General features: G+C 41.3%; 1 protein-coding gene across 1 annotated transcript in view; it reads right to left on the bottom strand.

Moving 5' to 3' along the window:
- Cfap54 (cilia and flagella associated protein 54) overlaps positions 1-27,675 on the bottom strand; it is a 284,397-nt gene that overhangs the window by 157,338 nt on the left and 99,384 nt on the right. The window contains exons 30-39 of the mRNA XM_021174289.2: positions 27,042-27,168; positions 22,728-22,842; positions 22,030-22,127; positions 18,605-18,835; positions 16,356-16,498; positions 13,349-13,536; positions 11,091-11,318; positions 5,553-5,776; positions 5,316-5,451; positions 4,016-4,127 (exon numbers count right to left, since the gene is read on the bottom strand). Coding sequence (XP_021029948.1) covers positions 4,016-4,127; positions 5,316-5,451; positions 5,553-5,776; positions 11,091-11,318; positions 13,349-13,536; positions 16,356-16,498; positions 18,605-18,835; positions 22,030-22,127; positions 22,728-22,842; positions 27,042-27,168 — 1,602 coding nt within the window. The remainder of the gene's footprint in view (positions 1-4,015; positions 4,128-5,315; positions 5,452-5,552; positions 5,777-11,090; positions 11,319-13,348; positions 13,537-16,355; positions 16,499-18,604; positions 18,836-22,029; positions 22,128-22,727; positions 22,843-27,041; positions 27,169-27,675) is intronic.

The raw sequence follows: 27,675 nt of genomic DNA on the forward strand, positions 1-27,675 counted from the left end.
CTCTCTCTCTCTCTCTCTCTCTCTCTCTCTCTCTCTCTCTCTCTCTCACACACACACACACACACACACACACAACTTGACCTTGTGTGCCCTCTTCTCAAATATTCTGCTTCCACCTTCAAGACTTTTGTTCATGACTCATCCACAGCATGTTCTTCCATGGCTTGCATCCACAATAGTCACTAAGCCCAAGTATTCTGGCCCTAACCTCACAGAAAATCAGAAATGCTTCCTTTGCAATTAGCTACAGCCATACCATTTTAGGCAATGGGATGTCAGCAAACTTATGGGTCACTTTCTAATTATAGCTTTAAGAGCTACTGTAGTGTTTACTATATCTCCTTTCTTCTAGTCTGAAAAAGGAAACAATAAGCCTCCTGTACTCACTACATGAATAAGATATTCAAAAAGCATCTATGCAAAAACCAATTGGCAACTGTATATCTCTTTGAGGGGGGGAGTAGTGTAATTAAATAAATAAATGAACTTAGGGACCGAAGAGATGGCTTACTGGTTAAGAGCATATGTTCTTGCAGAGGATCTGGGTTCAATTCCCAGTACCTACATGGTGGCTTACAACCATCTTCAACTCCAATTCCAGAATATCTGAAACCTTCTTCTTGGCTCTATGGGCACCAGGAATACACAGGGTGTACATATATCCATACAGGCAAAATACTCATACACAGAAAACAAACAAATCTTTAAAAAATTCAAAATAAATTAATTAATGAACCTAAGCAGTGACCTTAGCCCAAAGCATATGGTACATGCATATGTAGTCTGTCAAGGCTGTGCTTACTCCATGCCTATCAGACAAACTCCCCAGACTGCAGCTTAAGAGTCCTGTTTCCTAAATGTCCTAGTTAGGGTTTTACTGCTGTGAACAGACACCATGACCAAAGCAACTCTTATAAAGGACAACATTTTATTGGGACTGGCTTACACTTTCAGAAGTTTAGTCCATTATCATCAAGGCAGAAAGCATGGCAGCATCCAGGCAGGCATGGTGCTAGAGGAGCTGAGAGTTCCTCAACTTGTTCCAAAGGCAAACAGAAGAAAACTGACTCCCGTGTGCCTAGGAGAAGCGTCTTAAAGCTCATCCCACAGTGACACACCTCCTCCAACAAGGCCACACCTCCTAATAGTGCCACTCCCTAAGCCAAGCATATTCAAACCACCCCACTGGCACAGAAGCCTTGTCAAGGTACTTCTTCCACCATGATGTCAGTAGCTCAATATTCAACTACACAGACTCAGAGGCAATAAACAGACCTTTCTCACTGTAAGCTCATGAGGCAGGAGTCATTTGTCACTGTTAAGAGAGCCACTCAATGCTTTGACTGACATTGCTTCCTAGATGGGATATCCTCAGGTCTATACTCCCCAGAACTCTCCCTGACTTCAACCATAACCAATATACAGATGACTCAACAGTTCCCCAAACCAGTTCACGCAGAGTGCCACATTTGTACATCCAACCACCTACTCAATGCCTCTCGTTGGGTATCCACCAGTCATCAATGCAATAGCTCTCTTCTGGTATTCATCAGCCATCTTACCCTCTGCCTCTCCTTTAGGTATCCACCAGTCATCTACCCTCTGCCTCTCCTCAAGTATTCAGGCAAAACTGGAACTGCAATAGCACCCCTTGCCTCTGACCTGTGCTTCCTGGGGTTGGTTTCCTGTCTGGGTAAAGACATCATTATCCTCCCAGGTACCTGCTGCAGGCTCCATGACAACATGAACTCCCACAACCCTCATCCTCCCTTCACGCATAGTCAGGACAGAATGAAGTCCTGTGGCCTTCTTCTCCCTTTCTTTCCTGTCTGTTCCCTCTCCTCCAACTGCTCAGCTACAGGCCTCCATTCATATCCAAGCCAGGAGCAGCAGCTCTCTGGCTCTCAAGTGGGTTCCTTTGAACCTATTTCTACATTGCTGCAGAAGATTCTTTGAGGAGACCTTTGACCCTTTTCTCCTCACATCCTCTTGCAAGGCTCCCTCTGTTCTCCAGATGAGGCTAAGCCTCCTTCATCCTGCCCCCTGGAGTACATCACTGCCTACTTCCTGCTGACCTCATTGGCCTTTTGTCTTTCTTTGGTCTTTAGTGGTGAACGCCAGATATTTGCAGTTTATAGCAGCAGAGATAGTAATGATATTACCAATTACAATCTCACCATTTTATTCTCCCTCAACAGACCATGAATTCCTCTCCGAGGAATCTGCAATCTCATTCATCTTAGAATTCTCGGTACCTTATAAGAGCACTTATAACTTAACAGATGCTCAGTAAGAGTTTGCTGAGTGACTGCATGGCTGGAGGACCAACTCGACAAATGGCTTGAATGACCAATGATACATCTGCACATACAGAAAATTAGTAGATAACATCCCAAAGGAAAGATTATGATCCTTTCCTGTCCCAGAAACATAGACAATTTGTTGACGTTTGGTCTTTTGATGTTTGTTGTAATGCTAAGTGCAGGTCCCCAAGTCCTCGTTGCCCCAGAAATGAGAGAGTCAGCACGAGAGACTCCCCATGAGACAGTGGGCAAGTAGACCCAAGTGACCCTATGTGACTTTGTCCCGAAGCTATTTCTGATTGGTAAATAAAGATGCTGACAGCCAATAGCTGGCCTGGATTTAGGGTTTCCAGGACTGGGAGATGGGGGGAGAACCAAGAGGAAAAGAAGAGGTGGAAAGGAAGAGAAAATTGCTATGGGTTAAGTGAGTCATGAAAATATGGCTCTGAGGGCTGGCCAGTGGGAGTTAAGAACAGCCCAGATGAAACATACTAAGTAATAAATAACTCGGGGTATCTATAGGAAAGTAGATTCTAATAGCATAGAGGGTAGATATCTGCCCAGCTCTTGTGCTGTTTAAGCTTTATTGTATGTAAATAATAAAGGTTGTGAGTTTTTTATCCAGAAACTGAATGATCAAAAGCTGGGTAGAAACCCCAGATTAGGATTTAAAATTTCTACGACAGACTTGAGAAGCACAATATAGTGCAGGTTTTATTCGTATTCTCCAGTTTTTCTTCAAAGAACTATTTGTGTAATCATGAGAGTACAATTAGGTTTGTTTGGGTTTAGATTTATCTTATTTTTCTCTGCATACATGCATAAATGTCTATGTAAGTAATTGTCACACGTGTGCAGGTACCCCCAGAGGCCAGACAGAAGAGAATGTCGAACTGTCTGGAGCTGGAGTCACAGGCAGTTATGAGTGACACAATGTGGGTAGTGGAAACCAAGCCCATAGCCTTTGGAACTATAGCAAGCTCTCTTAACTGATGAGCCATCTCTTCAGCCCCTCCATTTTCAACTTATTCTGTTGCCTCAATTCTACAAATCACACTGGTAAAAACATTCTGGAAATCTCATCATCTAAAAGCAAGGGTTTTAGTTAAGGTTTTATTGCTGTGAAGAGACACCATGACCACAGCAAGCACCTCTTATAAGGGAAAACATTTCACTGGGTCTGGCTTACAGTTCAGAAGTTAAGTCCATTGTCATCATGGCAGGAAATATGGTGGCACGCAAGTAAAACACGGTGTTGTTCTCAAGAAGGAGCTAAATATTCTACATCTGGATCAGCAGGCAGCAGGAAGAGAGAGTGATAGTGGGCCTGGCTTAAGCTTCTAAAACTTAAAACCCACCCCAGAGACACACTTCTCCCAACAAGACCACAACTACTCCAGCATGGCCAACATTTCCCACTCCCTATTGGCCAAGCATTCAACCACTTGAGAGTATGTGGGCCATTTTCATTCAACCCATCAGAGCAAGTAAATCAAAGTATTGCAAAGCCTTTTCCAGCTTGCTGATTATAAGATGATAATGTCAACAACTTACCATGGCATAGTCAGTGGGAGCCTTGTACACTGAAGGAGGAAATGGAAGCTGCATGCATATACATGTGCACACACACATGCATGTGTGGAAGAGCTGACATGTAGAACACGATAGCGAACCTTAAAGAAGATGGGGTTCACATTAGAACTGGGTCTGACCTGAAGTGATGAGTGTCTTCAGGGGGTCAGAACTGCCTTCTAGCTCAGCCAGGTTCTTGGGTGTGGAAGGGTCAATCTTGAGGCGCTTCCCAATGAAGTTTCGACAGGTGATCTGAAAAAGACAAGCAGCATAAACAGTGCTTAGGCAGTGTAGTTCAAAGTCTGGCTCCCCTGAAATGTCTGCCTCAGTCTCTGTCCAGATGTGAAACAGAACTACAAATAAAAGTTGGTGGAGTACTACTCAACCCTGAGGATTTTGGGAAAAACATGGCTACATAATTTTCCATAATTCTCTTGTCCACAGCACAGCTGGGAGAACATTGGAGAGTTATGTGCAGCAATCAGAATATGATTTCCTGATAGTCTATAAGTTCACGGATCTAAATATATATTCCATTATGTGAGTTGAAGCACATCTCAAATACAGGCTTCTCTTCTAAAGGCAGATTTGGCTGCAGCCCACTCGTAATTAATGTAATTTTAACTTCCTTGATGAAGTTTTTCTAAACTAATTGCTTCTATAGTATTGTGACAATTTCTTGAACAGATGTTTGAGTCCTCAAATTGTAAAATATGTGAAAACAGAAAAAAAAGTGTTTAGATGAAAAGAAATTCCTTTAAAGAGCCCAAGACCCTGTTACCTCCAGGTCTCAACTCCCATCCCTTGGTTAGACCAAAACCAATCACTCAAGATACAGCTGCCTCTCAGTCCAGTCTTTATCATCTCTTGTGGACATTTCCATAATGAGAGGGAAACAGTCTGATAAGATGCAAAAGCCTTTCTACAGTTTAATAAGTACACATGGATGGCCCATTCTCTCTCTGGGTTCTTTAAGCAAATCTTTATTAAACACCAGTGGGTTATGCACTGGTACACACTGAGAGAATGATGTAGTGTCAGAGAGCAAAACAAACATTTCTGTTCTTAGGGAACATATTCCAGTGAGTTACAAGAACAAACAAAATACTGAGTTTAAATTTTTTTCTTTGTCCTAAAAATTACTTTTTCATCATTTTAAAATTAACTCAAACATAAAACGCGCCTCCTGAAAATTATTGTTGGATATATAAACCATTCCCGTTGTTTCTAAAGAGTGTGTCGGCCCTGACTTGGACAAACATTTCTTGTGAGGAAGGCCTACACTTCTGGATTTGCTATACCTGGAAAGAGCTGACTGAGGGCAAGCTGTCGGTAACATCTGTGGATCTGAGTGGAGGATGCCCCAGTGAAAATACTGCTTATCTGGTTCCTAAACCCTTCCCTTTCATGTGTGGCTGAGTGAGAATCGGCCCAGCTTACCTTCTCTCCATTTTCAGCCTCGTATCTGGCACAAGCCTGACGGGGGAGCTCAGGACCATTCAGCTCTTTTATCCTCTGGACCAGTTGGCGCTGAGCATACACCAACAGCGGGGTCACTTGCTCTGTGTACCTCTCACTGGGCCGGAGTAGAGAATACATTGAAAAGTTAACTTGAGCTAAAAGACCATCCCCTAAAGAAGTCTGTTACTTTTTGTAGCCTTTGTGGGCCAGACATACTGTGAAATAATATTGAACTGAATGGCAAGAGACACCAGCGTTTCCCACTTCTCCACTTGGTATAGAACCTCCAGAGACTTCAACACAAAGTCATGGATCCATCTCAAATCTACCACGTTGATGTCATCCAAAGGATGTTCAAAAATCAGGCTGGAACCTCCGTTATCAGATTTGATGTTCCCGTAACAGCTGGGAATGCTGAACTCGCCTCTCTCCTCGAACGGCTGCAAGAAGCACGTGGATATAAGGAACCCAGCTTTAGGGTCTCACTACATATTTTTCTGGTAAGTCAGTGTGATAATGGAACACGAGAAGGGGCCAAACCAAAGGGAAAATTCATGTTTAGGTGACTTACAGCTTTGTAATGGGAGATGGTGTGGTGTGATATAATCGTCTGTGGTGAGGGAAATGTGCTAGATTTCAGTACGCTCTAATTTACCACAGCCAGCAGATGCATGCGGCTGCTTATTGTGTGGGACGTGATGGTGCCACTAAGTTTTTTTTTCTTTATTTTGCTTGGTTCTAACTATTTCACATTTTAACTTAGATAAATGACAGTTGATATTAATCAGGTAGCAGAGACTGAGGTCTAGCCTGGGTATTTATTTGTTGCTGACTTAAGTATGGACATTAAATCAACATGATAAGGCCTTTAGAAAAAGCATGTAGTTTGTACAACAGGTAATTCTTCCAGGTATGTTTGGCACATTCACCAATTCCTTAATATAAAGGTCAATGCTATGGAGGTGTCTTAGTTAGGGTTACTATTGCTGTGATGAAACACCAAAACCAACCAAAAGCAACTTGGGGTCGAAAGGGTTTATTCGCCTTACATTTCCACATCACTGCTCATCACTAAAGGATTTCAGGACAGGAGCTGAAGCATGGCAGGAACCTGGAGGCAGGAGCTAATGCAGAGGCCATGGATGGGTGCTGCCTACTGGCTTTCTCTCCATGGCTTACTCAGCCTGCTTTCTTATAGAACCCAGAACCACCTGCCCAGGGACAGCACCACCCACCATGGACTTGGCTCTCTTCCTTCAATCGCTAAGAAAATGTCCTGTGACTTGCCTACAGACTGGTGTTATGAAAACATTTTCTCATTTGAGCTTCCTTCTTCTCAGATGACTTTAGCTTGTGTCAGTTGACATAAAACTAGCCAGCACAACTGACTCCTTGTCAACTTGACACATAAATACATTATTAATAAGCCACAACCTTTTCTTTCTTATTCAACCCCAAGATAACACATTAATTTCAACATCCAAATATAAACACTTTTCAACTTTAAAAAGCCCCACAAGCCTTATAAACACAAACATTTTAAACATCCAGTCTCTCAAAATCCAAACTTTTTTGGAAATGTAAAACCATGGGCTCCTATAAAATAAAAAATTAATTAATTAAATGCTTTTTTTTTTTTCTTCAGAGAGAAGAACCAGGACACATTCACAATCTGAACAGCTCCAAGCCAAACTCCATCCAACTCTGTAAATAACTTGATGTCCAACATCTGGGATTTATTCACAACCTTCTGAGCTCCTCCAAAGGACTTGGTTAGCCTTTAAAAGCACACAAACCTTAACTTCTAGGCTTAGGTTACCTCCAGATAGTGGTCACCCCATGATACTGGTGTCTCCAAACTGCTGGGGATTCTTGTCAAAAGAGGACGGCACTTTCACCAACAGACTCTCCTAGACTCTCTTCAAGAGAGTCTCAACTTCTCTGCATGACCCCTTTCATCCTGAGCCTTCAACTGCTAATGAACCTTCAACCTTCACCAGTAGCCTCTCCTTGTCTTTCACAGTCCCAGGTCTCCATTGTTCTCCATGCCTTCAAACTCAGTACTACCTAGGAGACACTCATCTATTACCAAATTTAGCTTCCAGCATGAAGTACAACCTTGGCCTCTGGAACACAGCTCCTGCGTGCTGACTCAGAAAAACATTCCTCAGATTTCACTCTGTTGATGCTGATCTCTTCTTAATCACTACTAATTTCTCAGCTTCAGCTAACCAGCATCAATTGTCCCAGTAAAGGAAGGGTTTCATTTAAGTTGTTCTGGTGTCAATCACAGCCAAGTCTTCAGCCCCAGCTAACCAGAACCACAGACTCCTAACTCAAAATATGCAATGGCCCCAGCTGAAAACTTTAAGTGACTCTCAAACTTCCCTCTGGAACTTCACAAGCCAGGCCTCCATCTTTTGCATTTCTCTCGATATTCTTATCTTCTAACCTTCCACAGAACAGCTCACCAAGGTTTGAACACTCTATAACACTGGTTTTTCTATACCAAAATTCCAAAGTCTTTCCACAATCCTCCCAAAACAACATGGGTAGGTCTGTCACAGCAATATCCCCACTATCCTGGTGCTAGTTTCTGTCTAATTAAGGTCACCATTCATGTGATCAGAGACCCACATCACTGTTCATCATTAGAGAAAGTAGGGACAGGAACTCAAACAGAGCAGGAACCTGGAGGCAGGAGCTGACACAGAGGCCATGGAGGAGTGCTGCTTACTGGCTTGCACCATTCAACTTGATCAGCCAGCTTTATAGAACCCAGGACTATCAGCCCATGTATGGCACTACCCACAATAGGATGAGCCCTCTCCCATTAATCACTAATTAAGAAGATGCCTGACAGGCTGGCTGGCAACCTGATCTTATAGAGGCATTTTCTCAATTGAGGGTTCCTCCTGTTAAAGGACTACAGTTTGTGTCGAGTTGATATAAAAACTAGGCAGCCCAGGAGATTTTTATCTAGAGGTCTGATTTTTGTCCAGATTAAAAAGTTACTATTTTAACTACAACTGTGTTTATTTCCCGTGAGACCTGATGCATATGCGGATTCCTCTGAAAATTTCTGCAGCAAAGCAAAGTGCATAAAGTCTATCTAAGGGCCAGGCTGTAGGTCCAAACAGCGAACTGGGGTCAGTTCCTTCTGTCCTGGTGCCTCATTAAGAGTCTTAAGGCATTAATGGAGGTGGGGGCTGAGCAAGATTCACGACTTCAAACTAAGATGATGCTTGTCACGTGGCTCTGGGGGATCAGAGATGAAGAGGTTCCGGAGCTGGGGCTGTCCGCTCCACTGGAAATTTACTCCTGACCTAGTGCCAGCGCATGGACACACAGAGCATGCTCAGAGGAAACCATGTCATGAGTTATGAGCCCAGTTCCCAATCCACTGGGTCTGCAGTGTCACATGCATGTGTAAGGAGCTCGCTTCAGTTCCTTTCTCTCAGATTTCCAAGGGAAGGAAGGCCTCAGCACTTGCCTGCCTCTTGTCCACCTGTCCCACTCAGTCCTTTCTGGCTTGCCATGCTTGCTTACTACGTCAGCTGACAGAGTCATTTCTAGGATGAGGGTAAGGAAGTCCTCGGCAGTGACATCACTTTTTTACAGAGTTCACTACCAACAACGCTGGGATTTTATCTCAAAGTATCTTATTTGGCATTGCCCCTCTCTCTATTGACACCAACCTGATGGGCCAGGGCAAGGGTGGGGGGATGCATGTGATCAGATATCACTAAGAAGGAAGCAGGGATGACACATCAGGCCTGAAATGGCATTGGAAGAGGGGTTTGGGTATGGTCATGGTCCAAATTTTTAAAGATTTAGTATGGGCCATGTGAAGTTCTTTAAGATGTTTTATTGAAGATGACTTAAAGCATTCAAAACAGTAGAGAAAATAATAAGACCCCCTGAACCTTCTCCAGGCTTCTATAGTTTTCAAGCTTTAGGGTATACTCAGTCATTTTATCATTTTTAATTATATCTCTAAAATTACACTAATCAATCTATAAATATCACAATACATTCTCATGTGAATGTCTTATTTTGAGAGATGTCTATTTAGATCTATTCCTTATTTTCAATCAGTATACTGAGATTTCTTCTTTTGTTGTTTAGCTGAGTTCTAAATGCACTTTAACACTGATTATCATGTCTGTAGTTGGGGAATGCTTTCTCTAAAGAGTTCTCTCTCTCCCTCTCAAGAATGATATAACATGTATGTGCATGTTCACATGTATGAGAGAGCATGTGTGTGTGGTATATGTGTGCATGTATATGAAGCTGAGAATACTCCTCAGTCTCTCTACCTTATATATTGAGTCAGGGTTGTCATTTCAGCTGGTCCAGCCATCTGGATTGCACTAGCGATTCCTTTTTCCACTTTTTATGCAATAGGATTATAGGAAGCCTGCTTGGCTTTTAAATGGGACCTTGGGACCCAAACTCCAGTCTTCATGCTTGTGTGACAAGTGCTTTATACCCTGAGCCATCTTTCTGGCCCTAAGTTATCTCTTCATTCTGCTGATTGTTTTATTTGCTGTTTAGATCCTTTTGAGTTTGATGTGATCCTATGGACTAAAGCTTTACTAAGCCTCAAACTGCTGTAAACTCACACTGCCAGCATGGTGGGAAGCGTGGCTGCACACAGGCAGACATGGTGCTGGAGGAGGAACTCCAGCATCTACATCTGGATCCTCGGGCAGCAAGAAAAGTGAAACTCTGAGCTTTCTGAACCCTCAAAGCCCACCCAGTGGCATACCTCTTCCAAGAAGGCCCCACCCAGTGGCATACCTCTTCCAAGAAGGCCCCACCCAGTGGCATACCTCTTCCAAGAAGGCCCCACCCAGTGGCATACTTCTTCCAAGAAGACCCCACCCAGTGGCATACCTCTTCCAAGAAGACCCCACCCAGTGGCATACCTCTTCCAAGAAGGCCCCACCCACTCCAACACAACCATACCTCCGAATCCTTTAAATGATGCACTCTCTGTGAGCCTATGAGGTCTGTCTTCATTCAAACCACAGGACTTGGTATGTGTTTTCAATTTGTTCTCTGTATGCTTGAGCATCTACTAGTTCTTTCCTTCCCTTAAGTTAGCTGAGTATTACTTAGACTCACATTGTTGGGCCTTTAGCTATCACTTTTTGGTGCTGTCATTACTCCAGGATTATGGCAAATACATCCTTAAATCATCACATCCCACTTATATTACAACTTATTATAGTTATATTGTAACAATCCGTATAAGTAGCTTAATTTACATGCTTTGTCTTTCATGATATTGTTATTAGATACTTTCCTTCAGAAATGTTATATCTTAATGTGTTTGCTAATTTTCAATAGGTTTGTTATTGCATATTATATCATTTCTATTTTATTTCCATAACCTAGGTCACGGTGTGACTGATTCTTAATAGCTACAAGTCTTAGCACCTGGAGCAACTGAACAGGGATAGACAGACTACTGGGAGAGAGGTCACATGAGCAGCTCTGCTTGCTCATGGAACTCATATAGGAGACAGTAAGGGTTTCTATCTCTTTCTTTCAGACAAACTGGATTTTCAGGCTAAGATTTTTTTTAATTAACATTAATGCAAGTTATTCACTGTGAACAAATTTATAATGAGAAGCAAACCAAGTGGGAACACAAGAAAAATATCAATGCCTACTTATCCCAAGTTTCACGATAAAAGGCATTTTTTAAATTGGATACAATAAAAATAATTACCCAAAAGCCCTTACCTTGATAGAGTTGGTGCTCTGCAGCTTTATCAACATGTCAATAAGTAGTTCTGCACCAAGGTAAAAGGGTTGCACACAGATGCAGAGAAAGTTATCCTGGCTAACAGGAAAGGTTTTGCAACTAGTCACAGTCTGCTTCAGTAGCATCTGCAGCTCCCGGAAAAAGTTCCAGAAGACCCTGCAACAATTCTGCAGCAGAGTCCAGTAGCCACCACGGTAAGCGAGAACCTAAGACAAACATCACATTCAGCACTACAAAGGTCCAGACGTTATAGAGGTATAGAAAACTTTACTCTTTTTTTTTTATCTGCAAACACATATGCAGATAAAACCACTAACTAAAACCACTTGTTATGTACTATTCACAGGTGTAACACTGCGACATGATATTTACATACATTAGCTGGTTTGAGTTCCCCAATCCTGAGAAGTTTACATATTCTAGCACTCTAACAATAAGGACTTGATGCCTAGGATAATTTGTCCATGGTCCTCAACCCACTGAGTGAAGAAGATTTACATATTCATAGCCAGAAACCCAAATCCCATTTTTATAGGTACTGGGGGTATGGCAGTGAGCAAGAGAAGCTCTTCTACCTTCCTGTTGCTTAACTTTCCAAGAGAAGACCACGACTAGAAAGGTACACAAAAATGGGTTTTCAGCAGAAAATAATTTTATTTTAAATGAAGCAAGAGCTGGACAAATGATTCAACAGGTTAGGGCACACAGTGCTCTTCCTGAGTACCTGAATCTGATTCCTAGCATCCACAGAAGATGGCTCAAAACCACCTGTGACTCCAGCTGTAGGGAATCCCATGCCTCTGACTTTCTTGGCCACCTGCACTTATATACACAGAGAGATTCGCACGTCTGCACAGAGAGAGAGAGAGAGAGAGAGAGAGAGACAGAGACAGAGACAGAGACAGAGACAGAGACAGAGACAGAGAGACAGAAACTGAGACAGAGACAGAGAAATAATTTTTAAAATTAATTTAAAAAGTAAAGCAGAACTAAGTCAGAACTGGTATGGAATGGGAGGACATGTTAGCTGAGGGTCAGGAAAGAAAGGGTCCTTCCTGAGGAGTAATGATATAACAGGGACCTTGACAAGCTGAGCTCCACACAGAGAGGAGAGCTTGGCTCCTTCACTGCTCTGAAGCTAGTAGGAATGGGTATAAAATTGGATGCTTGTGGTCAAGGAGATGATTGGGGTTTAGTTGTCTTTTTGTGAATTTACCCTGTTCATTCCATGGAGAAAACCCAAGTGCTCATTCTTTTGTCTTTAAAGTACAGTGGTCCTCTCTACTTTTAAGATGTTTTAAGTATATGGCTTTTCTGCTGTGACTAAAAACAATTTTCTTTCTAATAGTTCCAATCCTGAGGTTAGCTGTCTGTTAGTATTTTAGATGTATAAAAGATGGCTGCATAGATGGGTCCTTGGATAGGAATGCCTTCTGCATAAGCATGAGGACCTGTGTTTAAATCTCTAGCATCCACATAAAAAGCCAGGCATGGCCACTGTAACACATACATTGTACCTGTGACTACTGTACTGGGGTCAGGAGTGGGGTTGGCAGTGACAAAAGGATCACTGTGGCTTACAGGTTGCCAGCCTAGTTCAAGGTTCAGTGAGAGACTCTGGGACAGAAAAAGAGCAGTGAATGATAGTGTGTGGTACCCAATGTCCTGACATTGCCTCCATACACAAACACCAGCACCCACATGTACGTACACACACACACACACACACACACACACACACATACAAGAGAGAGGGGGAATTAGCATAAATGGACACAAGTGGACTGATAGAATCAGGAAGTTGAAACAAATGTAGGGTTTTCAAAGCAGATATCCTAAGCCTTCTCTTGTGCTAGAGAAAGAGGGAGGGTTGTGATACCATAGGAGTCTTAGCAACACTGGAGACACATCTAGTGCTGTCACAAAGGACTCCCATTTCTGATTCATTGTAAAAAAGCAGTCAAGGCACATATACCATCACAGGATCTTCATGACAACCAGGTCACCAAGAAGGCTCTGGGTGCAAAGATGACAGCTAAGTAAATGAGCTTATGTCCTTCCTCTACCCCACAACCAGAGAACACAGACATCTTTAGTATCATATCAGGCAAACCTGAAAAGTGGCTGAGGCAAAGCCTAGCAAGAAGTCTGCATGTAGTAAGTGCGCATATCCTACACCCCGCGTTTATGGGTGAGTCTAGTCTAGTACACAAGCAAAGGGAAAGGAATGCATTACCATCGCTCTCCTGCAACATAAGAAGATTTTCATAAAATGATCCAGTCCCCAAATCAGTGTTCGATCCTTCTCTCTGACATTAACACCAATGCCTAATTGAGAGTCTGATTCATAAATTGTTTGTGTTTTCGTCTTGGGAATGTTATCATCACTTTTGGAATTGAAAAGTACAGATAAATCTTCTATATCTATATTCCAAAAAGAAAGCAAAACACTATCAAAAATGTAACTCGAAAATAAAACATAAAGCATAAAACCATCAAAAACATACATTTACATTTCCATAAAGGTGACATATGTCGCATAATAATAACATGTTACATAAACTTGGAGAAGGAATGAGTCAACCAAAGACACAGCGAACCAGGAGAAGTTTCTTTTAAAAATAGTAACAATAAATAAAAGGCTCTTAGACATTGGAGGACAGAAGGCATGGCTAACCCTATGGGAGAGATATGGAGAAAAGCATCCCAAGCTAAGGGAGGGGCAAAATGAACAATGGAATCAAAGAAACGAGCAGTGTTGAAGAAACAGTGACAAAATACACTTGTGAAGGTTTGGTCTGTTGCTATGTACTGTAATGCTACATTCTATACCTGAAGGTCTAGGGCAGCGAGTAACGTCTTGTATGCATAAGCTTTTATTGTGCAAACCTTGTTCCTTGATTTAAAATTATTGGTTGAATAAAATTGACTACTGCCAATTATTGGAGGAATTAGAGGTAGGTAGGCTTGGAGTGACCTGGTTTGAGGACAGAGGAGAGACCAAGTGAAGAACGGGAGGAGAGGAGGAAGCTGCCATGAGAGGAGAAGACCCATGAGCACGTGGCCAGGAAAAACAGTAAGTATCTGGGGTCCACAGCTGGGGAGGTAGCCAGACCAGCAGTTTGAAGTGTAGATTAGGGATAACTCCACCCCAGTAATTGTCAAGGGCAAATAAAAAACTCTAGACCAAGCTTCATTTATTTGTAAGCTAGTTGAGGATAAGCTTCAGTTGGTTGTACTACATGCAGTGCTCTCTAATCTTCTCAAACACCCATTCCCAGGACCTGCACACTCTCATAAGTAGCACCCTGGCCATTCATTGCTCAGCTACGGTGACATCAGCCCAGAACCGTTTCACCCGCCACATATCTCCTTTCCCATAGATGTCTTGAGTCTAATACCCTGTCTCCAATATCATAGTGGGATGAAGCTAGGGACAAGCTACATGTCAATAAATTTAAAAAAAAAAAAGGACAAAAAAGAAAGGAAGCAAGCAAGCAAGCAAATAAACAGATTTTGTAACTATGGAATTTCTCTCCAGTTATGTGGGTAGCCATATGACATATGAGTACCAATCTACATCTAGAAGAATCAAAGGCATGTCAAATACCTTACTATGCACCAGTGCTATCAAGGCAGTTAACTAGCTGCTGAGAATTCTGATCAGCAAGAAAGTCCATAGCACTTAAATGTCAGCAATAAGGATTTAAGAGAAGGCTCAATCAGCAAGAGAACTGACTGCTTCCATATGGCCTGAGCCTGCTTCTCAGCACCCATATGGAAGTTTATGATCACCTATAATTCCAGTCCCAAGGGACTCAACTCCCTCTTTGGACCTCTACTACCACTAGATATACACATGTTACACATACATACAAGCAATCAAAATACACATAAAATGAATATTTTAATGATAGTATAAAATCTAAATTGGTGGATTTTTAAGAGCATAAAGACACTAGAAACAAATTTTTATTTGTGAAATGGGTAGTAGTCAAGGTAGAAAAAAACCTGTTGCTTAAAAATAGTATTTCACATTCTTTCATCTTTATAGGAATGGGTTAAAAATTAACCAAATTTGACAGGCAAAAATGCAGCACAGCATCCAGATGTGAGGACCTCCATGCCTATATATATTTCCACTACCCAGAGACTGTAGAAACCAGACCATATGACAGCACTTCTTGTCCTGTAAGCAAAATATTATTGCACTGCCCTTAATGTATGCTTTCATAGAGGATGCAAATTCAAGACTATAGGGCAAAGATTGACTATCCCGAAGTTTAAAATCAGCTATCCTGATGGTATCTGTGCCTGGCCATATCAGTACATTGGTGGAACCTACTTGAAAAAGGACCTCCACTCAGATATCACACAGCAAAGCCTCCCCAGCTTGATCTTGAAGGGGTTCTAGCAGGCCATGCTCAAATATGGCAGCCATGCTCAAACATGGCTCCGACAGGCCTTGCCCTTTCCCTACTCCTTCTTCCTGGCTAAAAGCCATTAGATTGCATTCCTAAAGTTAGCCACCAAGGTCTATTTCCATATTTGGTCACTTCCTTCTCCTAAGGCTGACTACCAAAGGCCATCTGTCACAGTCCTGAAGTCCAGCTATCAAAAGCCCCCCTTGGCTCACCTAATTAAACAGCCTAATCACAACAAACAAACTCATCCTAACCCAGGGTTTTCCTTTCTGCCTTTATAAACCCACATTTTCCTATGAGCCACATCTGTCAAGTCTGTCTCCTCTATACCCAGAAGAAATCTTTTGTCCCTCCAGGGCAAATGTCCCTTCCCTACTCCCACCTCCTGTTCTCTTCCCTTTCTCACTCATCCTCCATCTCCTGTCTTTGTCTCTTATTTCCTGCCCTTTGCCCATCTGGGACAAATAAAACTCCTTAGTGCTGAGAACTTAGTTTTGGGGTGTCTTGTGCTGACTTTACAGTGCTTACAGGACAGTCAGAAGCTGCTAATCCTTACATTTGCTGAGCAGTCAAGATATTTTTGGTGGAACACTGAATACATAATTAAAGTTAAGGAGAACAATTACCAAAATATACTAACACAACTAAATGGCTGGGCTTTTTAAAATGGCACATATATCTCTCTATCAATTCGTGTGTGTGTGTGTGTGTGTGTCTGTGTGTACACATGAATACACACATGTGTCACATGCTGTTTGAGTTTGTGAGTAAAATTTTAGAGGCATTTGATAGAGTTGCCAGTGAGCAACTTTCTTTTACCTGTGGTTGGGTTGTGCTTCTTTTTCTTAGAGACAGTGAGGGCATCCACCATTGCGTTATAGCTGTCTACAGTCAGCTTTGCCGTTGGTAACACTGTTCCAGACTGGAACAGTGAGAAGAGGTTAGGGTCACATGACCGGAAGCTGAAAAGAGAACCAATATATACCTGCATATATATATACATATATATATATGTGTGTGTGTATGTATATATGTATGTATACATACATACATATATACATATATATAATACATATATGTGTGTATATACACACATATATATTTCAGATGAAACAACATAAATGAAACTGAACTGTCTTTTAAATACAGCTAATTTTTGTTTTGAAAACATTTTTAGTTGTGAGACCATAGGTTCTCTTGGCAGGTAATCAGCCCCCAGCACTTTAGCATGGACTTTTGAGATTATATAATGTAACCTTACTGTTAGGAGTTTAAACACTGTATCCTTCCCTAAAAGGATCCTTGAATATGGGGGAAAAAGCCTCTCTAATCTGAGTTCTAAAGCAATAATTTATGTCGGGCTAGGGATACAACTTTAAGGTAGAGCAGTTGCCTAACCTGTGTAAGGCTCTAGGTCTAATCCCTACTATTACAATAAATAAATGCTAATAGAACAATAAAAATCACATGACTTAGGTATAACTCAGTGAAGATAATGACTGTTTCTTTTTCAAAAATAAGATCTGAGCACTAAGTATGTTATAAAGATAAATACCAAGCATATACTACTAATCATAATAAAATCAAAGTTATCAGCAAATTACCATGACATAACCTTGACCACTGATTGCTTTATTGTGCTATCATCAGGCAGAGTTGATGACATATGACAAGAAGACTTCTGGGTACCCAGAGGATACTAAAAAAGTCTCTCTCTTCCCTGCCATGGGCCACATTATTAAGCCAACTATTGCTTCTTAAGGAACTACACCCACTCTGTGGCCTACCTAAGCTATCACCATCCTCTTAGGCCAGCCTCAGCATTAGAATCATAGCCATTGTGACCAGCTTGGCTAGCTACTCGAATGCAGATCTCTGAGGAGCAGTTTTGTGCAGGTTTGTCTTCCAAGGGTTCTAACCAAACTTGTGGCGAAATGGAAAGAAGGGCCAAGTTCATTTTGGATTTTAACCTGCATTTCTTTGCCTCATTGGTTTACTGGAATAAAGGCCCACTTACTTCACATCCTTTTCTCCAGTCTTTTCCTGAGCCATCCCATTTTGTGTGCTCCTGCCAAGGAAACTCCTTATCATGGTCCTGCTCAAACCCCCTTAATCATCTCCTTTCACATACAACAAAATACACTCAGACTTAGCATAAACGGATGGATGGCACTTCATGACTCGGTACTGACTGATTGTTCTGTTTCTCACTACCTCTTTCATTTGCCCGAGATTTTGGTCAGACTCTTTGGGGTTCTCTCTGGTTTCCTACCTGTACTATGACTTTTGTGACTTCAACGATCAAGAATATCTGCTTCTCTGGCTGGTCATTGCTAAACATTACCTATCCATCGACAAGACACCCAGGGGTAACATCTCCATGAACCCCTCCCTAAAAGGTCAAGCCGGAAGAAAGCCACCAGGTTGTAACAAAGAATTAATATGTGCTCTACCACCTACCATCAAATAGAGTTATGCACGGTGCTAATTATACACTATCAGACTCCAGTACATATATCTTGTCCATCTCTGCATACCTGAGGCATCTAGCTCACTGCCCTATGTTCCTCACCACGTATTGTTTTCGATGGAAGACTTGATATCACTTTTGCCACAAATACCTACCATTCAATAATATAGTCTTCTCTTTGTATCTACCTCAGCACTTAGCCAGAGGTACAGAATAAGATCTCAAGTTGCATGTTGAAGTCGTGGCATGAATCTCATATTAGAAAGTATGATCTCTTGTTTTTACAAGCCTCCAAAAATATCTCTGAAGGAAAGGGACAGTGACATGATGTCTGCTAACATCAACAGGTATTACGGGGTCAACCACACTGGAAGCTACACTGATAAACGTATTCAAGGCACATGCAAATTAGCACCACACTGGACATTATTGAGCATGTATTTGGGAAAGAAACCAACATAACAAAATATAGAAAACACAGTGATGGCCAGTGTAATGTAGACATTCTGACAACCTTGCTGAACTGAGGCCTCAAGCATACAAATGCCCAGTCTGAGCCCAGGAGATGAAGGGGGTGGGTACCAGCATCATTCTATACCTGACACTTGAATACGAAGAGCTGAGTCTCTCCTTTGTGCGCTCGGTCAGCTTTTGTAAAAACAAGTGGAAGTGTGCATTTGCCAGATAGAGGTTCATCTGAGCTCTCCAAGGCAGCTCCTCAAGAAGTATTTGATGGAATCTCTTTCGTTTAACATACGTTAAGATTAAGGGGTTCAAGTTATCATTCAGGCTTCGATATGCCATTTTCCTAACATCCATTCTCCTGTTTCTGCCAAGGGAGAAAGGTGTTTTGAAGTTATGTGATAAACAAACAGACCGACCGACAGACATTAAATAAAGAAGAATGATTCTGGTTTGTACGGAATGTATCGTGAATTCCACTCGACTACACATACGCACATGGGTTTGGCTCATTTAAGATTCCCTTGGTGCTTAAGACGTGAAATGGTGTGAGAAGGAAGCTGCAAGACGCCACTTGATGGCCTTTCAGAGTCTTGCATGTTCCAGTTCAAACAAAAGCTTTGCTTCTCCGTCATCCAAAGGCCGCTGGGATTTCACAGGCCATGCAGTTTTTACAGTGATCAGCTTTTTCAATATTAAACAACAAGTTCATTTCTCCATATTGGTCCGTAAGGGAAAAGACGATGGAGCAAAATTTTGCCCAACATCCCTTAGCCTCCACAGGAAATAGACTTTCAGTCAAATGTGGATGAAATCATTTTAAAAAAATGAACATAGTCAATACATTACAAGGGGAAAATACTCAACTTTTATTTAACAGTTCGTATTTGAGTCTGATTTTGCTTTCCTGAGAACAGATCTTGGTATGTAACTCAGGCTAGCTTTGATCTGTCCATCCTCCTGCCTCAGCCTTCAAAGCATTAGGATAGTTCAATTTAAAAAAAAAAAGACACTTTACATTTAATCTTTTCAAAACATTCCTATAGCTAACCTGGTAAATCGTTTGCAATCACGAAGCTATGCGATTGGATTCTCAGAACCCACCTCAGATGGATGCAGTAGTGTATGCCTGCAATTCCATCATGGGTGGCAGTGCCAGGAAGATCTCTGGTGTTTGCTGGCAGCCTTTCTAGCCAGTCAGCAAGCCCCAGAGTCAGTGAGAGACCTTGAAGTAGAGAGCGATTGAGGGAGATACTCAGTGTCAACCTCCGGTCTCCACAAGGATGATCGCATCAGAATAGCTCAGGTTCCTCCCCCTCCTTCCCCTTAAAAACAACAGTTAGATTTATAAGTAGATTTATAACTAGTCGTACCCTACCACCCATCAATGAAACACTTCCCTTTTCTAGTTTAATAGCCTGATTACCTTCTTTACCGCCTTCCTATAAGCAAGCCCCTTTTCTTCTCTCTTGGACTCCTTTCCAGTTTCATGACTTCTAGCCACACTCCCCTCTGATACATACATTTTACATTATTGTTCAGCTCTGAATAGATTAAATTTTGTTAACAGATGTACTTTAGTTCAAGGTATCTGGGTTTCTCATTGTTGTAAGAGGTGAAAGTTTTCCACCATCACTATGAATCTTTTACATGATTATCCTGAGAATTAAAAAAATGTTATTGCCAAACCAAAATTAATCTTATCCTGTGTAAGGAGGTCAGTTCTCAAGAGAAGAGCCCACGGGGCCCCACTAGAAAGCAGAAGGAAGTCCAGGGAGTGAGCAGGAGGACAGGCCATATCCTGTGGGACAGACAGGTGATGTGAGATGCTACAGCCAGCCAACAGCTACACAATTGCACCCTAACAAGACCAATCACCACGGTGGTGAGTGCCATGGATGTCCTATGGATTGCCTCGGACTAAGCAGATACACAGAGAGACGCAGGTATGGATTCACATAGAGTTGCTATACTCTGAATAAAGTCATCAGGTTGCATTTCTGCGTGCATCGTGGTTTGTGATATTGTAAAGAGTCACAGAGGTCCTCAGAAACTAAAGAGCTTATGAGGTCTGTTTCCCTTAAGTACATATAAATCTTCAATTATCTGAAGAAAATCTATTTAAAACACGTGTCACGGCAGCTATGTCCATATCACAGAATCTGGAGGATTATACTTGAGGTCTTATCCTATAAGCAACAAGAAGAAAAAAATGTAGGAAGGAAGGAGCCCTGGGAAGGAATAAATCAGGTCTTCATTCTCTGTGCATTCTATAACCATCCACACAGACGGACTTGAACCCAGGAGTAAATTACCAAGTCATGTAGACAGTCCTTATACCAAGATTCTATTATATCTCTATTCAAAGAATAGAAGAATCTAGAAATGTAATTTTTAAAATCCATACAAAACTAATAATTTATGTAGCTAACAAAAGGGAAGTAACACATTTAGGGAGAAACCACACAAAGCATTAAAAAACATTACAAGCTCTTAAAATGCAGCCTGTCTTCTAAAAGAAAGACAAGAGTTGCAAAGAAACAAAACAAAACTTCCCGAGTGGGTGTATACATTCGATTCTCTTTTCAAATTCACAATAGAATACTTCCTATTATTCAGAAAGCAAGTCGGAACTATTTTCTGAAAGATTAGTCAGGACCTGAGAGAAGGAAAACAAGGCGCTGGAGGGACGTTTTCTATCAGACAAACAAGTTTTACTTTAAAGTCAAAGTCATGGCAATAGTAGATTGTTAGTTCAGAAAATAGACAAAGAGACAAACGGGACAGAGAAGAGATCCCAAAACTAAATCCATGAATAGCCTGTAAATAACAAAGGTGGCAGGGACAACAGAATCCACTATTTGAGAACAGACTATGCAACAGATGGCACCATCTAAACGATTATAATTGAGAGGAGAGATGGCTCATCTAAGAGCCCTGGCTGCTCTTCCAGAGGACCTGAGTTCAGTTCCCAGTACCCATGATGGCAGCTCACGGCTATCTGTAATTTCAGTCCAAGTGTACTCTCTTCTGACCTTCATGGGCACTGCACACATGTGTTACACATACATGCCTGAGGGGTAAACTACTCCTATACATGAAATAAAAATAAGTCTTCTAAAAGAATCCTAGGTCCTCAGAAAACAAAAAGCTCCCAACCTGGTCTCAACTACTGGCTACCACCAATGGCTCTATGGCCAATGCTCTGCAGCAGACCCAATTCACAGCACTCGATAATTGGGGTTGGTTACTGCTCTTCCAATCGTTACTATGCAAGTGCCTTGAGAACCAGGACGCTCTTGAACTTTTACTGTTTGACCATTTCATACACTTACATAATGAATTTTACTAGTTCCATCCTCCCTTCTCCTCTCTCCTTTCCTCCTCTGTCCCACTGGAGTCCCTTTTCTCAACAACTAACCCACGCCTCACCCCAACCCCCACTGCCTAGTTTCATGTCTTCTTTGTGTGTGAGAGCCACTGAGTTTGATTGTTTTGTATATCAGGTTTTCCAGGATACCCTACTACCCAAAGTAGTGCCTAACACATATTCATTAATACCTGTCCAGCTCTGTCATATCAAAAATGGATGGATTCTTGTAGAAAAAGTCTTTTAGAGTTTTCTTTCTCTTCCTTCGTCTTCTTGTTAAATCTGAACTCTTCATGGAAGAGAGAAACGATCTTACAAAGGTAAACTTGGAACATAAACATCTCCCCCACCCTGTGTCCCACACATACTGCAATGCTTACCTTCTGCCCTGGAAGCACACTGCTTTTCCTACATCCTTTAATTATAATTACTATCAAGGGGATGGAGAGGTGGCTCAGCAGTTAAGATCACTTGCTGCTCTTTCAGGGGACCTGGGTTCGATTCCCAGCACTTACAGGTTGACTCACAACTATCTGTAACTCTAGTTCCAGAGGATCTTGGGCCCTTATCTAGCCTCTGTGAGACCAGTTGCTCATTTGGCACACAAGCATATATACAGGGAAAATACCCAAATAAGTAAACATATATAAATAAGTAATTATAAAAAGTAAAAACTGACCTCTGTAGACAAAAACATCTGACTGTGAGAATATCTATGTGATTCTTTTAGAATTTATAATTTATTATGAAATTATAAAATTAGATGTCTGTACTTATTTCTGTTTCATATTTTAACAAATCAAAATATAATCAGTCATCTCTAGATATACAATCTTTTAATCCATCTTATGAATTTAAAGTTCCAAACACAGTTTTAAAAGCTACTTACCTTCCCGATCTCGATCACTATGGCTTTAAACTTACTGGGAGACTTGAGTGCCCTCCTAGAAATGACAGTCTCCTTATATTTTAACCTTTTCACTCCAATAAGAGACTCATTTCTCCTAATCCACACATGAAAAGAAAACATTGATCAAAAAATATGCAAAAAAATAATAATGGCAACAACATGAAATAATAAATCTCTAGTGAACACTGTGGTGGCTGAAACTGCAAAAAGGAAGGGGCTGGGGCAGCCCGCTCCGTGCAGCACTCAGTGGGGATCCCTGGACATCCAGAATAGCTGACATCCTGATAGTACAATGCCATTGACACTGAAACTTGTGAAAAGGGCACACATGAATAAGGAGAAAGGGCTGAAAGTACAGTGTAGGCTGGACAGGATTGGACTGAAGAGAATCTACGGTTACCTACGCAAATTCTGACCACAAATTCTAACCGACTTCAGTCTTTTCTCAGTCCATCCTGCGTAAGCTCCCAAAGGCCACTGCCATTTGCTGAGCGTTCTCCCTCCTCCCCTCCTCTTGGGAGCACTCAGCTTTATTTTTCCAGCATGGCGTCCCACTTTCCAGACACCATAACGTCCCTCTCCATGTCTTGCTATTGAGATTAGTCAGCCAATTTTCCTGAAATGCATACATTTTTCTGGAACATTCTGCTTCAAAATGTTGAACAGGGAACAAAATCTTGAGTGAAATACTAAACTGCAAGCTTAACACAATGACTGACTGAGTCTAGATAGTTGAGTCCTGCGCTAGAATACACTATATGATCAAAATGAATCTTGTTCCTAGTAGAGGTTGCGCTCTCTTTCTGTCTCTGTCCCTCTGTCCCACTGTCCCTCTGTCCCTCTGTCCCTCTGTCCCTCTGTCCCACTGTCCCTCTGTCCCTCTGTCTCTCTGTCTCTCTGCCTCTGTGTGTGTGCGTGTGCATGTGCGTGTGCGTGTGTGTGTGTATGTGTGTTGTATCTACATGTGTGTTTGAAAGAACAGCTATATAGGCATGGTCAGCAGAGGATAACATAAGATACTTTGATCTGATCTTTTATACTTCCTCTTCCTCCCCCATGATAGGATTTCTATCTGAAACTTGGGGATGGCTATTTTGGCTATTCTGGTAGCCAGCAAGCCTCAGAAATTCTCTGTCTACCACCCACAGTTCTAGTGTTGTGTGTGTTCTTGGTCATACAGGGTACTTACATAGATGCTAGAGATGGGACTCAGGCTCACTGGCTTATCCAGCAAGTGTTCTTACCTACTGAGCAATCCCCCAACCCCTCCCTTTGGTTTTGATTCGTTATTGGACAATGTGAATCCTTCCTTCATTGTTTCTCATTTTTAAATACCATTCATGATTCTAGCCCATTTTTCAATTTCTCTGTCGGAAACTGCACCAAAATTATAATAATAAACCAACAAAGTAAATTTAAGGTAATAGAAACTTTTACAAACTGTGGCTGACTATAAAGTAATGTACTGACTTTTCATTTTATATAAAATATGTGTCTTATATAAAAATATGTTGAGTCTAAAAATATGTTAGGTCTTTTTTATATTAGTCAACCCTCACACACAGTCTCTGGGAAATTTAATCATACACTCTGTAAAAATGGGATTTTTTTTTCATTATACTTTCAAGTTTATATAGGAAAGCTATTGATTTTGCATCTAACTTTCCTACGGAATTCAACAGGTTCTGCTAATTATCTTTAGATTAAGTTAAAAGAAACAATTATTTGCGAATGTCTCCACTTTCAGAGGACTTCACTGTGGAATCCATTTACCATTTTTAATTCTCCATGCTGCGGTAATCATAAAATCTCCTGATCTAATTTCTTTCCTTAATATACTGGCAAGAACTTACGAAGCAATGCTAATTGTCAGAAGGTAAAATGAGCTTCCTTGTTTGGGGCTTAATTTAATAGAAAATCGTATGATCTTAATTTTACAGGGATAATCATTGAATTTACCAGATAATTTTTTAGAAAACTCCTAATGGTTCCTGTGGCTCACAGTGACAATTATATTTTCATATTGCCTACTCTCTCTGCACTAAGAATCAAATCTTTATTTGACAACTGGACTTCTGAGCTGGTATTTATTGGTATTTCTGTCTCTGTCTATTGCTCAGGACACCTGACTCATACTTCTTCCTACTTGTTTGCTCTCTGCACTGAGTTGATTAAACAGTCTTATTGATATACGATAAACAGCTGCATACAAAAGGAAAGTATTCATTTCTTTAAAATATGAGAGAATTGCCCTGGACAAAGTTGAGCTATCCAAATGTTTCTGCTGCTTTTCTCAGCTGTAATAGTCTCCCCAGGTACTCAGCACTTTCAACTATGGTTTTAAATTTATTTTCTGTTCCGCTGATTTCAAACCAACTTATAATTGATGCTTTTCTACCTTTAGTTTAATTTTCCTATGTCTTTCTTAAATTTGTTTTTTTATTATTTCTTGACTTTCATAAAAACACATTTAATCTCTTTTTCTCTGCTCTGTAATAGAAGTTTCTAAAGCTAAGGCTCTGTCTACAGCTGCTGCTCTGGCTCCCTCTAACAGGTCAGATTTCTTTTATCGGTGGTCTCCTAGAAGCTTGAAGAGACATTTATTCTCTACAGGATGGAGACATAAATTTATCCTTCCAGTTATGTATATGTGCATCTTTCCTCGTTAGGTCTGTTTTCAAGTGAGTTTTCTTTCAATTGTGCATGTTCATGTGTATGTGTGCATGTATGTATGTGTGTGTGTGTGTGTGTGTGTGTGTGTGCATGCGTGCGTGTGAACACAGAGGCCAGAAGAGGGCATCAGTCACCTGAAGTTAAAGCTACAAGAAAGCTAGAGTGTACAGTTGTACACTGCCCAACATACATGCTGCCAACAAAACCAGTGACCTGTAGAAGAGCAGGAAGTGCTCTTAACAGCCAGGCTGACTCCCCATATCTGTACGTGGCATTTTAAGCCACGAGATCATCATTGGTTCTCTTTGCAAACTTTCATGAAATACCATCACTGGGGTTTATAAATACAACCTGTAAAGTCAACTATATTGGGCATGAAAAGGTGGCATAAATCACCTAACAGGGACTGTGCTTTCTGTAGTGCCAGGACATCTCACAGACTACCAAGGCTAAGTTTTAACTCGAATCCCTGTTTAGCATAACGTGGGATGCTGTGATCAGGAGGCATGCAGATGGAAATCGACCTGGTACAGAATGAAGAACTACACAGGCTGAAGCATGCCACGCATGTCAGCAAACAGACCTGACTCTGCTCCACTCCCAATCCACCCTGACTTAGTGAAGACGTCTGAAAATGTCTCCTTGGCCTCAAAGCTTACGTGTCTGCCACTGCCTCAGCCAGCTGCACCGCTCAGTCTCCAGCCTCAGGTATTTATGATGGCGGTACTCATGTTCATGGCACATTTCACCGTTTCGCTTTCAGACTAACTATCGTTACTATTTTATTATTGTTGTTGTTATTATTATTATTGACTCTGATGGTCCTTGCAACTTGCCCGAACACTACAAACGACTTCTGACTTCCCAAGTCTTGACTGCTTTATAGTTGAGCACGACTTTCTAATCCTGACCAGTTCTCTGGCTGCCATGGCCTATTATACCTAATAGACAGTCTCCTCCAACTTTTGAAAATATTATGCCGATATATTCCAAGCTTTGGCTTTTAGAAACAAGGTATCTATTTTAGAAGGAATGTTTCTGTGTTGGTTGCCTTCGTTTGGGTGGCATTTTAAAACTAAATGTCACGTTATTTGCTGTTAATTTTTTTCAGATGGGACATGGTAGGTTTATACCCCGTGATGACAGACACTTGTCAGTGGTCTGAGGACAAGGTGAATGTATCCGGTGTGAGACATTAAACCAATCATTCCAGCTTAGGAACTAGAGGGACTGTGGAAGCTTATTACTCCTGAGAACATCTCATCCACATACACAAATGGGACCCCCAAGAAATGGCTCTGCTCATTATGACAGAACCAGGAACACATGGTGTGCATGCAAACTAGACTCTAAACCTCCAGCGAGAATGAGCTGACAACCAGGGAGACGATGACTCATACTGACCCAGTGGAAGTGGCCGGCTGTATTTGCTGTTAGTGATGGGAACACACATTGTTCTAGCTGCTTAGTTCAGGTGGAGATAGACTTTTATGGTTAGTCAGTTGCCCACACAGACACAAACCTTCTCTGTCTATCGATGCCCAATTACTTTCATCACACACCTTTTCTGTCTACCTCTGTAAAAGTCCAAGACAGTTGCAGAACTAGACTGACTTGTACCTTTTCAAGAAGTCATAAACAGGGGCAGATATCTCCACCATGAGATGAAACTTCTCATCGTTCATGCATTTGAGCATAATTTGTGTAAAGAATTCCAGGAATCTCGGTCTTTGCTTAAACTTCATGACTATAGAAACGAGAAGGTCATTGTTGGAGAGTTAGTTACAAGTGTCCCCTGTGCTGCAAGGTTCCTAGTGCTAGCTGTCCTTAGTCACAACCACCTTGTCTATTAATCTTTTAGATTCCCTGTCTATTTCTTTCATTTCACTTTTAATTAAAATATAATTACACCATTCTTCCACAGCTCCCTTTCCAATCTCCACCATGCCCCCTCGATCCCCTCTTAAAATCATGGCGACTGTTTTTAAATTATTGTTACACACACATATACACACAAATGATTTTATATAAATACAACCTGGTAAGTTCATGTAGTAATATATGTATGTATGCATATATATATATATATACATAGAGAGAGAGAGAGAGAGAGAGAGAGAGAGGTTGTATTAAAAAATCATGCCCCTTCTTAGAATTAGGAACAAAACACCCATGGAAGGAGTTACAGAGACAAAGTTTGGAGCTGAGACGAAAGGATGGACCATCTAGAGACTGCCATACCCGGGGATCCATC

This window comes from Mus caroli, chromosome 10 (genome assembly GCF_900094665.2).
Source record: "Mus caroli chromosome 10, CAROLI_EIJ_v1.1, whole genome shotgun sequence".
NCBI lineage: Eukaryota > Metazoa > Chordata > Mammalia > Rodentia > Muridae > Mus > Mus caroli.